Genomic DNA, 15218 nt, shown 5'->3' on the forward strand with positions numbered 1-15218 from the left:
CAAGCAGGCACCGCACCATTAGAACCTTCTGCAGCTTCTCTGTGTAATGCTGTCCCCACTACCTGGGTCTCAGAGCAAAAGCTCAATGGGGCCAAAGTTAGGGCAAAGGAAGTAAAGGGAAAGAATGTAAGACGGACTAGTGGCAGGTGGGCCTGGCCATAAATCAGAGGACCGCGGAGGTGATATCACTCCTACGAGAGCCAGAGGTAGACCAACTTTGAACTAGAAGGAAATTAATATTCCTTTCTTCTATTTATTGCTCAGGAAGTTTTCAAAGGAAAATTAGCTGTAGGCAAGCAGTTAATTAAAGCTGAAAGTATCACCTTCTACAGTGAAGGTAAAACAGACAGACAAATTAGATGGCAGTCATGGGTTCCGGAATTTCAGGGATTCTTGCTTTTTACACATAGAATATTAAAATTGGGTGTTATCCTTCTTCCAGATTTAAATTGGCAAACTCACCTATTCTAACTACCATAGGCATGGTAATATTTTCCAAATACTGAATTAGCAGAGGGTACAAGATTTCTTTTTTAAGATTCATAAACCTATTTTCAGGAAATAAAATGCATTTTTAATAAATTTAACAAATTTCATTTTGTTGAAAAAAATAAGACTACAAGGAATTGGAACACTCCAGGAAAATCCAGATGTACAAGGGGGCATTTAGAAAACCAAAAACAGAGTGGGACTTCCACAGAGACAACTGCTTCCGTTAGCGCTGGTCTCGCTTTGACTCGTCTTCTCTGGATGTGCTAGCAAAATTCAGCTGGGTCACAAATTCATTGCCAGATGCTGCCTATTTTATATACTTAACACTGATATTCCTAAAGTTCGATGCTTATATATGGCTTTAGGTAAATTATTCATGGATAAATTAAGGTAGAAATCAGTGTTGGGCATCTATTTGCTCCCATAGTGAGTTGTTCGCTCATTCAATAAAGATTAAAAGAGGTCTTAGAGAAAAAGAGGAAACTTGATCACTGTCTTCATGTAGCACATTAGAATAACCAGGGTGAGCTTTTAAATATACTATTTCCCAGGCCCCAGTTTAGTCACAAATCCAGGGCCATAAGGCCTGGAAACAAGCATTTTAAAAGCCTCTGCAGGTTTTTTGATATGCAGCCAGGCTGAGAACCTCTGATTCAGTCGCCTAGGATTATATGAGAGGAAAGGCAATTAATTGCAACTGATTTTTCTAATGAAGGCATAGGACATTAATTCAGGATCCATCAAAAAATCTTCTTACAATACTTCATAGCAAAAAGGCTTCTCTTGCAAGAAATATCCCAATTGTAAAATTTTTACATTTCAAATTAAACGCCTCAAGTAAACCAAACAAAAACTATGATAGATTCCAATATCCAACATTCATTCAGAAAGGGATGATGCATTTCAAGGTCAGATGCAAAATACTTATCTTCTAATCACACAAATGACCAGAAGTGTTTATAAATATATCCTAAATGATTTGAACTTGTACGCGAGTTGCCGATAATCTTGGATGATTTTAAAGATGCAAGGCTCATCATAATACTACTTATTTTGCTAGATCTGGTGGTCAGAACACAGTAATATAAGTTTTCTCTTCTAGTATAAGTTGTATCCTTAAGGAAAAAACTGAAATTTAACTTGCTGGTTTGAATGTCAATATTATATGGAATAGTACTATTGAGTACTAATTAAAAATCATTTTACCATATCTAAGTGTGCAATACCAAATACACAGATGCTTCAAGGTTACCCTGAAAAGATGCTTAATTTTTTGGTTTATCGGGCTGCCAGATAAAATAGAGGACACCAGTTAAATTTGAACTTCAGATAAACAACAAATTATTTTTTAACGTAAGTATGTCCCAAATACGGCATGGGACACAATTATACTAAAAAAATTATTCTCTGTTTATCTGAAATTCGTATGTAACTGAGCTTCCTGGATCTTTATTTGCTCAATCTGGCACCCCTATTAGCTTGATGAAGATTTTCTTAAAAGTTAAGATCCATTTTTGTAATTTCCAAACTATTTAGCAAAGAACCCAGCACACTCTAGGTACTTGAGCCACATTTCACGAAACAGTGAGTCAGGTTTGGAATTGATGCAGTGATGTGTTGAAATTCACAGTCCCCAAGTCATCATTTTTAAGGGAGGTCTACACAAAGTCCTCTCCACACACCCTGAGAATCCCCTTTCCTTCCTGATCCTAAATGCTGTGGGGTTGTTTGGTAGGCAGGCATTTTTATGGGTTCATAGATCAGGCAACTATTTTAGGACCATAAACATTTATGTGTAATTCTTTTTCTCTTTTAACAGCTTTACTGAATGATAATTGCTATATTTAAAAAACTGCACGTTTAAATATTCATTTTGATGAATCTGGACATGTGCGTACATCCATGATACCATTTAAAGCCAGAAGTGTTTCAGATTTTAGGATATTGTGAATTTGATAGCAGTAACACAGATCACATAGCTTATATTATATGGCATTTCCAGTGACATCTGGGGCAATACTCTCTAATCAAACAAGTCACTATTTCTGCAGCTACACTTATGAATATTCAACTTTACAAAAGGGTTTTCTTTTCCCCCGCAGAACTTTTCAGATTTTGGAATTGCGAGGAAAGATTATGGACCTGTGTCAATAAATGGTGATTGTTAAGAACTCAATCTCTGCTTCTAAAGACACATATCTTTATGTTTCTTTCTTAGGATTTTTTTCCTTTCGCTTTGATATTTTCATTACACAACTGATGGATGTTTAGAGTAGAAAAAAGATGGAAAATCCGAACACTAAGGACTTATGTAATCAAACAAGAACTAGAAAAAATAACCCCAATCTGGAATCCTATTGATTTAATCCCCAAATCCCACGGTATAGTTCCACTTCCTCTAACCAGGGAGCTAACTTTGAAATGTAAGAAAGAGGCACGGGAAGGGCTGGGCCCTTCTGAACACTGGCTGTGACTTGGCAAGTGCTCTACACTCAAGAGGCATTAACACTTGGTTGAGGAATTTAGGGCCAGGCTCACTGTCTTCCCCTGGCTCTGAAGGAAGGAGGGGAGGAAGTAACAGGTACTTGGCGAGATAATAATGGGTGCGGGGAGTTAACCATTTAATATGCAATGGCATATGCTTACTGTAGAAAAACTAGAAAGTCAAATAATCTAAGATTTCACTCGGGAACACCTGGTATGGCACAGAGTGATGTACGCTTCAGTTCAAACCTTTAAGCATGGTTAGTGTTTAAGCATGTTTAAGTATGTGGGCTAGGATGGCTACAAAATGTCACACTATATCTGTGTGAATACACGAAATAATTGTCCTTAAATGAAAGGATGCTAAGAAGCACAGATGGAAAGTAGACAATCCAAAAATAGAGAAAGTTGAAAAACTATATTTAATTTGGAATTTCGAATGTGGTTAGAAATAAAGACAAAAAGAAAATCTGCATGAACACATGCATATTTTCTCAATCAGCCTTGCTCTGGGAGGGGAGACGGGGAGTGAGAGGGAAGGGATGCCAGTGTCGCAACCAGACCTTTGCCCAGTGGCTTTCATGGTGCGAGTGGCTTCTCTGCTCAGTCACCCAGCCCATCAAACTAAAACAGTTTCCTAGACCAGAGTTAACAGTCCCTTCTTTCACTTGCCGCAAGAAAACATGGTGGTGTCTTTGCTTGCTGCTTCACCAAATAAACATCCCCTCTGGGTTTCCATTCAAATTAGATTCTTACATCTGTTCAGGGTTTATCAATGTTCACAGTGGCTCTGTCCATCACAGATGTAGCTACTATCTGAGAACACAATGGGCAGGTGGCATCTGGCTCATGGTAACAAGGAAACACGCTTATTGCTGCTCTCAACAGTGGTACCTCTGAGGGTGGTGAAAGGCCAGCCCAGGGAACCGCTGCAAATATGTTCAATAAATTATAATAAAACAAATTGTCTACATTTTATGTTGTATATGTAATTATATCTATAGTTTATGTTTTATATGGTAACATAGAATAAATAGTAATCATGAATAAATATATATTAATTTATACTAAATATGTAAATAAATTGGTAGTTCCAAAATCAGCTAAAAGACATTACACTAAAGACCAGATGCTAATTCTCCAGAGCCCAGGAAACAATGTCAATAATTTCACATCAATATTTGAACTTCGAGGTGTTATTACACCTTTTTCCTGTGGCTCTAGGTCTTGTCTCCAGAAGTCTAGGGCCAGACTTACAGGATGTACCATCGACATCTGAATCAGAGCTTGCCCAATAGGGGTATCGTTTCAGGTTTTGCTTTTCTCATTCCACAGTTTATATCTGACCACAGCAACAGGTGTATGGAAAAGGAAACGCGATCCAAAAGGGCAAAGGCCACTTCCTCCTTCTGTCTTACGCTCTGGCTTCACTGGCAGTGTGATTACAGGCCCAGTGGCATGTGCACTTGGGCAGTCCAGCCCAGCTGTCCTGAAACTTGGCTGCATGTAGCTGTTTGGCAGGTGTTTGGCTCAGCATTTCTGCCCAGGCCCAGCCTGGACTAGCTGTTAGCAGCAGAATCCAAGGACAATATTCCCAAAGCACACTGGCAGTATTCTGGCACCTACTATGGGCTGGATAGACAATGGATCACAGTGCCCTCCTCTAGCTCACACAGCAGAGAGGAAAATAAATATCCAGTAAGCCCAAAACAAATATAAATTATAAATGTGATATGTAAAAGGACTAAAAGTACAACAGGGAAAACCTAATCTCAACTGGAAAGGTCTGGGAGGGCTTTTCTGAAAAGCTGGCACTGAACCTGAGCCCCAAAAGACAGGACCAACAAGGCATGGAATACAGGGAAGGGAATTCTGGCAGGGGAAGCAGTATCTGCAAAGGACTGCATGGGGGCAGCGATCTTTTAACAATAGAAAGCGAGGCCACCGTGAGAGTACAGTGAAGAATGGGAGGGTGGTGGTGGATCACGGTAAAGAATTTATACTTGTAGAAAGTGCAGTGGGACACAACCAGAGTGATATAATTTTTATTTATTTTTTTTGAAAATCACATTGATTTCTGTGAAGAGAATGAATTGAAGGGAAACAAGTGGAAATGGGACTAAAGAAGAGATTTTGGTGATTTAGAAGAGAATGCTGAGAGAGGAGATGCAGAAATGTTGAAGTAATTGAGAAATATTTAATACTTTGATAATCAATTGGATGTGGGGATGATGGTGAGGGAAGTGTCAAGATCAGTGTCCAGGTTTCTGTTTAAATATATAGGTGAACAGAGATGCAATTTCTTGGACTGGGGGAGCTGGAGGATTGGGGGTGGGGTGGAGGGCAAGGGGAAGGATAAGATCTAGTTCAGCTATGGGTGTGTTCCGTTGGAAATACCTGTGATATCTGAGTGGAGATGTCAGGTAGGCTACAGGATATGAGTCAGAGTTCAGAAAACAGCTGTGGGCCTAAGACACACCTATGACAGTCATCAGCACGTACAAGAAACAGCTTGAAGCCATAGCTACAAAATAACATGACAATGCGAGAGAACCGGGCTCAGATCAGAGATGGTCTGAGGGATGATCAGAGAATCAAAGGGACATGAGAAATGGAAAACCAGAAGAGTGTGGTGCACAGAGGCAGCCATGAGGGGAGGAAGGAGCAAGTGTCAAGGAAACAAGTAGTCTCTTATATTGAATGCTGCTCAGGAGTTTGATCACAAGAGGGTGGAAAAGCACCCAGTGAGCTGGGCAGCACTAAGGTCTTTAGCAGTCTTAACAGGAGCAAATATGATGAGTAGTGGAGGTCTAAGGCCACTGGAATGGGAAGAATGGTTTACTGGGAAATGAGGAAGAGGAGACAGTGTACCTAGAAAATAGTTTGAAAAGTTTAGCTGGAAAGAGAAGAGAGAAGAGATAATAATTTATTTTTAAATAATAAGGTAGTAGTTTATTTTTAAAATAATAATGCTGGCATGCTGGCCGTGTAGGCCCAGAAAAGAGGGAGAAATTGGTGGGCAGAGGACAGTGCATGCAGAAAGACTGAAAACCTTCAGAAGGTAAGATGGGATGACATCCTGAGCACGTCAAAAGGACTGGTCTTCGAGGGGAGGAGAGAAGCTTCTTTAGTTGTGAAAAGACAGAATGCTTCTAATTTCTCGGTGGAGCAGACAGTGAGAGCATCTCTGAGCCAGAGGGAGGAAAGTGGGCCAGAGGTTTGAACATAGTGAAGGTATAAAATAGCTGTGTCATGAAATGGTAGAATAAGGTTATTTGAGAAATACAAGAATGATGCCAAGCAAAGTCAAGTCTCTATTTGAGTTTGGTTGTCAAGAATATGTAGTTACATCATCTTGCCCAGTATTTGTTTTCACTTCGCTCACCCTACTCTGCAGTCCCTCACCCAAAGCCAATTTCTGCCATTTTATATACAATGTGATGACAGACAATAATTCTACCTTCCAAGACCAACGAATCCCCTAACAGCTGCACGAGCTGGTCCTATGCTGCAAGCCCCTTTAGTCCCCTCTCCTGTGCATAGCCTCTGTCAAGACACTAAAACAATAATAGGAAGGATAGAGGTGGCCTCTTTGCTTGTTTCTGTTCATGTTCCTGAAGTTCCCCCTCTACCTTAGGTCCGGAGAATACAACACAGCTTTCCCTGGGGAGTGAGATTTAGCACTGGCTCAACCTGCTTCACTTTTGTGTAAAATCTGATGAGATGCTAATGAGGGATAGACAAATAGAATTTGAAGCCCATGCCATATGTGAGCCACCAAAAATAAATAGCTTCATGGATGAGGAAAGCAGAAGGGTTCACAGGGCACATGATACCCCATTCCTATGTCTCACAAGTTTTCCAATATGACATAAATAGCAATAAAATTAGTATGGCATGATTTAATTTAATTAGTATTTGCTTAATAGTAAAATACTAATAAGCATCAAATCAAGACATCTGATGCCTCCAACTAAAGCTTTTTGCTGTGTCAATGCAGAGTCTCTGAAAAGGATGTACCATTAACTGAATCCTCCTCAACTGCAGTTTTAGACCATCGATTCTTAGACTTGTTTTTGACCTTCTGAAGAAAAATATACCCATTACCCAAATAGATTTTTTATTATTTAAAAGTATGGAGGTAGAATGAATACACATAAAATTTAATATGAGAAAGCTGTACAGCCTTAATTTTAACATGCAGGCAACCAAAAAATTGATGTGTAGCTTTTAATCTGACTTCCATTTCTGACAGTATCATTTTGAGCTCATTCTCTGGCACCAAGATTAAATGCCTTTATTTATAGGTCTCAAACAAGTAAGAGCCTAAAAAGGAAGTCACATTCAGCAGAAATTCTTTCCACACATTACCAGTAGAACTTACTCAAACTAAACATTTTTCTTTTTCTCAGCTTAGTGGAGAACATGGTGAGTGGGGAAGAATGTGTTAAAACTCGTCTGCTTTTTTCTTTCCCAAATCAGAATTTTATTTTTAGTTTTAGGCCTAGTTCAGCTGTAACTAACTTAGAATAGGAGAGGAATATATAATATTTCCCAGACAGAAAAAAATACATAAACAGACAAACCAAAAACCCAACTACCACCCTGAATTCTAAAAGCTGCGAGTAATTTTTCAGACTTTCCCTAGTAGATATCAGCTAACATTCAGATTGTGGCCTGAAATATATAAGCAAAACCTTTCCAAGCTAAGCGTCAACTGTGTTTCACAGACAGCTTTCCCTTGGCAGTGTGTGAGGACCCTTCAAAAACTTGAACACATTTTTCAAAGAGCAGTGCACTTGCATTGAAGGTAATAGCAAGGCAAGGCAGGTGAGACAAATGGATTCCATTCATCTTTTTAATAATGGAAAAATGAAAAGAAACAAGACAAGCATATTTAAATATGCTTAAGCCATCCCTACAGGGCACCAGCAGGAAAGGAGTTCAGTATATTAAAAAAATTCTTTAAAAAACAGTGGAATCAGAAGAGCAGAAAGGCTGATGGAAAAACAAAACAACAAAACAAAACAACTCACTCATCTCTAGTAGGATAAGCTGCTATGAACACCAGCTTGCAAACTGAACGGGTTCTGCTTTCTTAGCATCAGCTGCCTAGTACCTGGTACCTTAGTTGGTGTCAGTGTATGATCTTAGGACTTCCCTCTAGTGCCCCCGTATCCAGGAACATGACGTACAAATCTAAAACTGTGGTAATTCCATTTAACATTTAAATTCAATCAACTGGGACCACTACTTTGCCCCTAAAAATTGCATTCAAATATAATTTTCTTTACCTTGGTCTTTTCACCAACGATGTTCTTTTCCAGTTCTGCTATTTTCCGGTTTAGATGATCCAAAATCTCCTTCTCCTTCATAAGTTCAGTTGTTTCAGATTTCTGTTCTCCATCCAAAAGAGCACATTCCATATCCAACTAAGGACACAAAACAAAGCTCAGAAGTGTTTCACCTTCAGAGACATTCTCAATTGCTCGCTTTAGAGATGCACTTGCTACAGCTACAAATTTCCAAAAGTACTACTGTATCAGCCAGATGATGGGGCCTGTGGAACACTCCAGAAAGCCCATGTGAGAGTCAGATTTCCTATATAGGAAAGCTGGAATATATTTGCTAAAATATATATTTGCTAAAAAAAAAAAACTAGTTATCACTTAACTTTCTATTATAGCCCCTTTTCTGCTTACTTTTCAAGAATATTTTGCCTATTTGTTTAGGTTCAGGCTCAAGCACTAACCACCTCAGGAGCAGCCACCTCTTTCTTTGTCCCTAGAGCATGAGAAGTGAAAGTCACCACAGCCCCGCATGTGAGTTCTGCATTCCTAGCAATGCCAGCAGGAGGGGCTTCCAGGGTCTACATGTGCAAAACAACAGGTGAACCCCTAACCACTATGGGGCTATTGGCACCATCTGTGAGGACAGATATGCAGACCTCCCCTAGGCAGAATTACGTGCCCCTTCTCACTCCATGGAAGTAACATAAACATTGCCACTGTATTCTAATTATAGAACGTGTGTCTCTGTCTGGTTTGCAAACCTCTAGAAAGCTGGGTGTATGTTTGATTCATGTGTGAATTCCCCCATAGTGCCAACATGATATGCAACTCACAGTAACACACTCAGAAAACATTTGCTGGATTTGGACTTGAACACCTAAACAATGTACCTCAGCTGATAGGTCCTGTGACAGGTCAGAAAGCACATACTAGTTAAGACAATGTCAGGCTGTACACAAAGTACATTAAAGATGGCTTAATATGTTTATCTCCTCTGATTAAAAAAGGAAAGAAAAAGTAATGTGAAAAAGGAGATTTTTACTGACACCTGGGACCCAGTGAACAAATGTCTGCTCATGCTGATTTCTATGTATTTGGCGTCGAAGGCCAGTGCCCTAATAAACAGCATATTTTTAAGCTAAAGGAAAGAAAGAAGAAAGGGAGAGGGTAAAAAGTGAACTCGTGCTTTATACCTCTCTGGAAGATTCATCCATCTGGTCATTTATATCTTTGATTTTTTGTTCAAGTTCCTCGAGGTTGTTCAGAATTACTATCCGGGTGTCTTCCATTGTGGCCAACTCCTGAGTCCGCTGTTCTTCACTTATACCCTCTGGGGTCTGCGATTAATCAGCACAGAAATGGGTTACTCACAATTCAATTCTAGAATTTCTCGACTTATAAACCAGCCTCAGATCTAGTGTTTGACTGTCTCCAAGCCCATGTGGATTCCAAAAGCATTCTGCGATCATTTAGCAGGAACTCTGATGCTTGTTCCCATAGAGACCATGCCATCCTCAGTAGTTAGGTTCGTTGGTAAGCTCATACAACTTCAGTTCACAAATTCATATCCTTTGAAAGCTAAAAGAACTGAGAGGTTGTACAGATGAGGAAGTTGTCATATGCAGAGATTGAAGTGACTTCTCCACGGTTATAGAGAAAGTTCAGCACAGCAGAGAACTAGAACTGAGATGGGACTTTGACATCTTCCTCAGGGATCTCTTGGGCATACTGCTACCTTCATTACCAGCTCCGCATTCTCTCCCATCTCCCAAGTGAATACATCTCCTACAAAAGCCTCTTGACTCTCCAGCCATACTACTGGGTCCCAATGCTAGGGTCACCTGCAAGTGAGAATTCATGCTTATTTGTTTCCTTCCCAACACAAGGTGGAAAAGCAAGGGTACATCACTTTGGGGACCCACAAAATCACTTAAAACTACACATTCAATATTAAGCTAATTGTGTATTTCACTTTTTGTGCTGGTGCACTATTTACTGTCTCTGTTCTATGGACTTTCTTCCTATATAATGTTTAAGACAGTATGCAAAATAGGACACTGGCCACCATTCATAAAATTATTTCATGGAAAAACTGAGTTGCTTGGCAAGGATTGAGAAAGTCAAGAAACAAATTAAGTGAGAGAGGGCGCAGTTACACTCCTGAGCAGAGTTAATGACACATGTCCAGGGAAGAAAGGAATATTGTGGCTCACACACAGCCAAAATGTGACTATTGTTTAAGAAGAGAATATAGTAACTTGAATATAGTCTCTTCCTTATAGAATTTCAGGTTAGTTATCCTAGATATCACCTGGTAGAGACCAATCTTTCTTTAAGGCAAGGGAAGCCGGTATGGATACATTATTTATTTAATTTTTATCTCTCTTTGAAAAAGCAGTAATTATTTGGACCAGTAAGTCAATAATTATACAATTTCACAATTGAAAATTAAAAACAGAAGACCAGCTGAGTAAATTATTGACGATTACCCACTTATTGTTGAAAAGAATATTCAAATGAACCCCCCCAAAATTTAAAATTTAATATACCTCATTAGGTTCATTTAATTTATCAATCTTGATAATAACTTTAAGAAGATATCTGTTATGTCATATTCTATATTCTTTTTTCATATTCATATTCTTTATTTTTTAGAACAACTCATGACATGTAACATATTCTTTATTCTTTACCCTACTTTGCAGCTGCTTAAGGAGATTAAACAATCGAGAATTTAGTATCTCAGATTGGTTAGAACAAAGGTATACAGGTTTTCCAAGCTCTGACATTTAGCTTTTAAATTGTCATCTTACATCCAATATCTTATCAAGTAATAAAACAACTGCTGACCTTTTTATCAGACAGTAAAGCTCATTGTCTTAATACTTAGGTGCCTGTTTTAGGCTGTGAGGAATGGCTGTGACAGTGAATGGCATTCCAAAATCACCCAGGAGTAATCCTAGCAGGAAAGCCTCACGAAGGCCAGTATCCTGTTGGGTCAAGATGACATATTAGGTTTCTACTCCCAACATGGTTTAAAAATATCTCTCTCACAGGTGGAAGCAAAGCATTAAGAAAAAACAAAATATCTGAACAATCCGCAAAACTATAAGCAAGTAGGGAGTGAAGATAATTAGTAATGGGAATTATAAGTATTTGCATAATTCAAGTTTTTAGAAAGTTTATCATGATAGGTATATTTAATAATAGACACCTTAAGGGGCTGTTTATAGCAATAAATGCCATCTAGGAAATGTTTGTGGTTTCTTTTTTAAAGTTATTTATAAGAAGCAAAATCTTCAAGAGGCATTCTAAAACCGAATGCTTTGCGATAGAATGGAGTGAGAATATTGTAATCTCATTTATTAACCGAATAAAGAAAACCAATAGATAGTCACAGTGTGGTGACCACTAAATAGCTTTAGTTTTATAGTGACAGAGAAAGTTGAAATTTGAAACATATGCCTTTCATTTTAATTTCTCTGGGATTTTTTTTTACAGTAATGCATAGGAATCCACTTACATAGTGACATGTTTTAATAAACACACACATATATGCATCCTCTAATATGCCATCTTTGAGGTAATGAACCACACAGAGGGGAAAGATGGTAATATATGTCTATCTTCTAAAAGTAATAAATGAAAAACTCGTTCCTTGGAACCCATCGTCCTCTCACCTGTGCTGTGTCTAAGCTGCTGTGTGCCCAGGTGTTTGATGTTACCACATTTCCTGATGTTTCCTGCCTCTAAAGGATGCACAATCTTATATCTCTTGCAACAATGGGTGCTGCTCTAAGTTTCAGAGTCCTCCTATCCCCCAAGAACATATCTGAGAAATTAAAAACATGATCTGCCACAATCTGCTTGTTTACACACCAACAGCTTTCTTATGACAGCCTTCTCCAGGAGAAAATCTGTCTCCCAAAAGATAGTCTTTAGAGAGAGTACATGGCTCAAAGTTTTTAACAAAAAATTGGCAGATCTCCATAAAGGAAGAAATGTGAAAAGGTTTTAAGAGCAAAAGGAAGCCAAGGACTTCTAAGGAAGCCCAATGGCTGATGACAACAGGTAAAATTTTCATATGATGGGCCCTTTACTCTGCCTGAACAACAACCTTTGATTCCTCCTGGCCCTCATCCTCCTCCCATCCTGGTTTCTAATAAGTGCAACTCTCTGGCCATAGAGACAGATGTCCTATTCAGAATTATTCTAAATTGAGAATTAGTAAGTTAAACATGGTCATTAGGAAAAAGAAGGGATTGATGTCCAATATACGTTTAACAGTTTAGAGTCCTCATGTATGACGGAAGAACTCAACAGGTATATGGACTTCTGACCAGAAACATTCAGTGTAAAAGTCTTGTTGAAGCCAAACAAGCAAAAATAATAATAATAAAAAAAAATACACAAACTCCCCTGAAAAATGTTGCATGTGAAAAATTCCTGCCAGAATTTAGCACCATAATGTCTCTCTCTTAAACAAACGTGTCCTTCTCTTATAAACAAGATTAACTAAAGAATCTCACAGTTGAACACAAGGGTAAGAGTTAATTAAATGAATTAATAAATTAATCTTATTTATTCCTAAATAAATAAATCCACTTTGTGATTTCAGAACGTGATTTTTCCTCCTATTTACTATTTTTGGTCTTCTAATTCTAGTCCAATAAAATTTGTATCTTTTATTATAAGCTCCTTCAAATCCTTTTTAGAAAAGAGGTGGGGGAATTTTTTTTTAAATTTTTGTAGAAAAAAATTCTTAACATGAGTGAAAAAAATAATACTAAGAGCTTTTCCTCCTATATGTCCAAAAAATATCATAAATAAAGTCAAAGGGAAGACCACTCATGATAAAAGGCTAATTGGCTAATTTGCTTACCACAGACAGCTCTTACTACTCGGTAAAACACAAGACAAATCAAACAATAAAAAAAGGAATGAAGAACGAATAAGTGGGTCAAAAATACAAATAACAACTACAAATATGAAAAAGTGCCCAACTTCATGCATAATTAAAGGAAAACAAATAAAAGACCCATTAATTTGGCCAAATGAAAAATTCTGATAATCCAAAACTTTGGCAAGGGCGTGGAAAACAAGGTGCGTGCATAAACCGTTAGTGAAAGTGTTGCCTGAAAATATGGTCCTTTGGGAGTGTAATGTGGAAATATTGATTAAAATGAATACAAACCTTTTGACTGAGCAATTTCACTTTTAGTAACTGATCCTACAGATGCAATTGCAGAATTGTGCAAATATACATATCCTAGATATTTGCTGCATATGGAGTTAGCAAAAAATGGGAAACAATTTAAGTGGTACTGTCAAACAAAAAGAATGTCACTTAGCCATTAAAAAGACTGAGGTAGAGTTGTGTGTACTAATATGCAAAGATGCGCAAGACACTGAGTAAGGAAAAAACAAGTGTGGAACACAATATGGGTGTATAAGTGTATCTATGTCTATAATAAATGGCCATATGAGCACAGAAAATACTAGGAAGGCAGGTAAGGCACTTTTAACACCTGTTTGACACAGGTTCATCTCTCAGGTATACAAATGGAAGAGGGAAGGGAGAAGAGAAAGTTTTCTTTCTTTCTGACTGCTACATTTTCCACAGCGCAAATTTGTTACTTCATAGTAAAGTAATTTGCTGCACCTTGTTCAGCTAATGGTCTTTTAAAATGAAGCTTCACTGAAAACATTCTGGAAAATTAGCATGATAAAATCTTTAGTTTCCAGGCCAAAGCATATGCATAGCCCTAGGCCCTAAATCCTAGTCTCTGTGAGCCAGCATTACCTTTGGTAGGATGCTTAGATAAGAGGACTCGCTGGAAGCTTTCAGAAAGGCAGAGGATGACTGGGGGGGAGTCCTGGTGAGCTCACTGAGCAGTTCATCATTCCTGATGCTCCTGGGGGCAAGGAAGCTAGCACTGCTCTGACTGAGACTCCCGAAGCCTGCAGAGTCTGCATCGTGGACCGAGCCCTTCTGGTGGCACCTGTATCTTGTATCAAGGCTCACCAGGGCTTCTTCAAACACAGACTCCTCGTCAGAGAGCTGCAGCTTCTCAAGCTCCTTGTTGATTTTCTGCACGTCTGCCACGGTGGTGCCAGTGGACAAGCGGCTGTCAGGCTTTGTGTATTCAGCACAGAGACTGAGGATGGTCTCCAGACGCTGTCTCTCCTGGAACACAGAGAGGAGGGGAAAGCCAGTGAATTTGGGAAAATGGACAATTCCAAACAAAAAGACCGAGAAGGCTGGGAGTACTGGCAATTTCATTCCACGCATAAACCCATAGATGATTGTCTGGGGATGGTTTTCATCTGGACTTAAGAATCCAGATGAAACGGGCTAACGATGCCCCATTTTCCTCCAAAACTCAATTCTGGCTTCCTCTGTCCTTTTATCCGTACATCCCCGGGCTGACCCTGGCACATGTCAGCACTCAGTAAGTCTTTTCTTGATTCATCAATTCTCCAGACACTTCAAAGTGGTTTTTTTTAACCTCTATTTCCTATCTATTCCCCTTCCCCAACCTCTACTTATCTACCTTCAACAATATCTTGCTCTTTCATCAGTACAGACTTAACACTTGTGCTTAAAATTAATTCTCTAACCTCCTATGAAATATTATTCTACTGTTAGACACACAAAGAGAAAAAAGCTACCGAAAGAATCTTTTAATTTAAAAGGCCTATCTATGTCTTCAATTATTTTTTTCTTGAAATGCTTCAAAATTTTCAAAATATTTTATGCCTGGTCACAATGAAGGATCATTTTCACTAATTTCTTCCATAAATAATTAAGATCATAAAAATGTAGGAATGTTGCACTCCGATGAAGAACATTTCACATCAAGTCAGATAGACATCAATGCAGCTCAGATTCTGAGATCACTAAACCTTTGATTCATTTAGCTAGGAAATAAAATAATAGTTCATTTGTTT

At 38.5% G+C, this 15218-nt stretch overlaps 1 protein-coding gene across 2 annotated transcripts in view; it reads right to left on the minus strand.

Moving 5' to 3' along the window:
• The window catches only part of PHLDB2 (pleckstrin homology-like domain, family B, member 2), a 128137-nt gene that overhangs the window by 55965 nt on the left and 56954 nt on the right, over window positions 1-15218 (minus strand). For both annotated transcript variants that reach the window (XM_012652268.1, XM_012652267.1), the window contains exons 3-5: window positions 14071-14454; window positions 9461-9604; window positions 8271-8408 (exon numbers count right to left, since the gene is read on the minus strand). In XM_012652268.1, coding sequence (XP_012507722.1) covers window positions 8271-8408; window positions 9461-9604; window positions 14071-14454 — 666 coding nt within the window. The remainder of the gene's footprint in view (window positions 1-8270; window positions 8409-9460; window positions 9605-14070; window positions 14455-15218) is intronic.

Source organism: Propithecus coquereli, unplaced genomic scaffold (assembly GCF_000956105.1).
Source record: "Propithecus coquereli isolate 6110/MARCELLA unplaced genomic scaffold, Pcoq_1.0 Scaffold386, whole genome shotgun sequence".
Classification (NCBI taxonomy): Eukaryota; Metazoa; Chordata; class Mammalia; order Primates; family Indriidae; genus Propithecus; species Propithecus coquereli.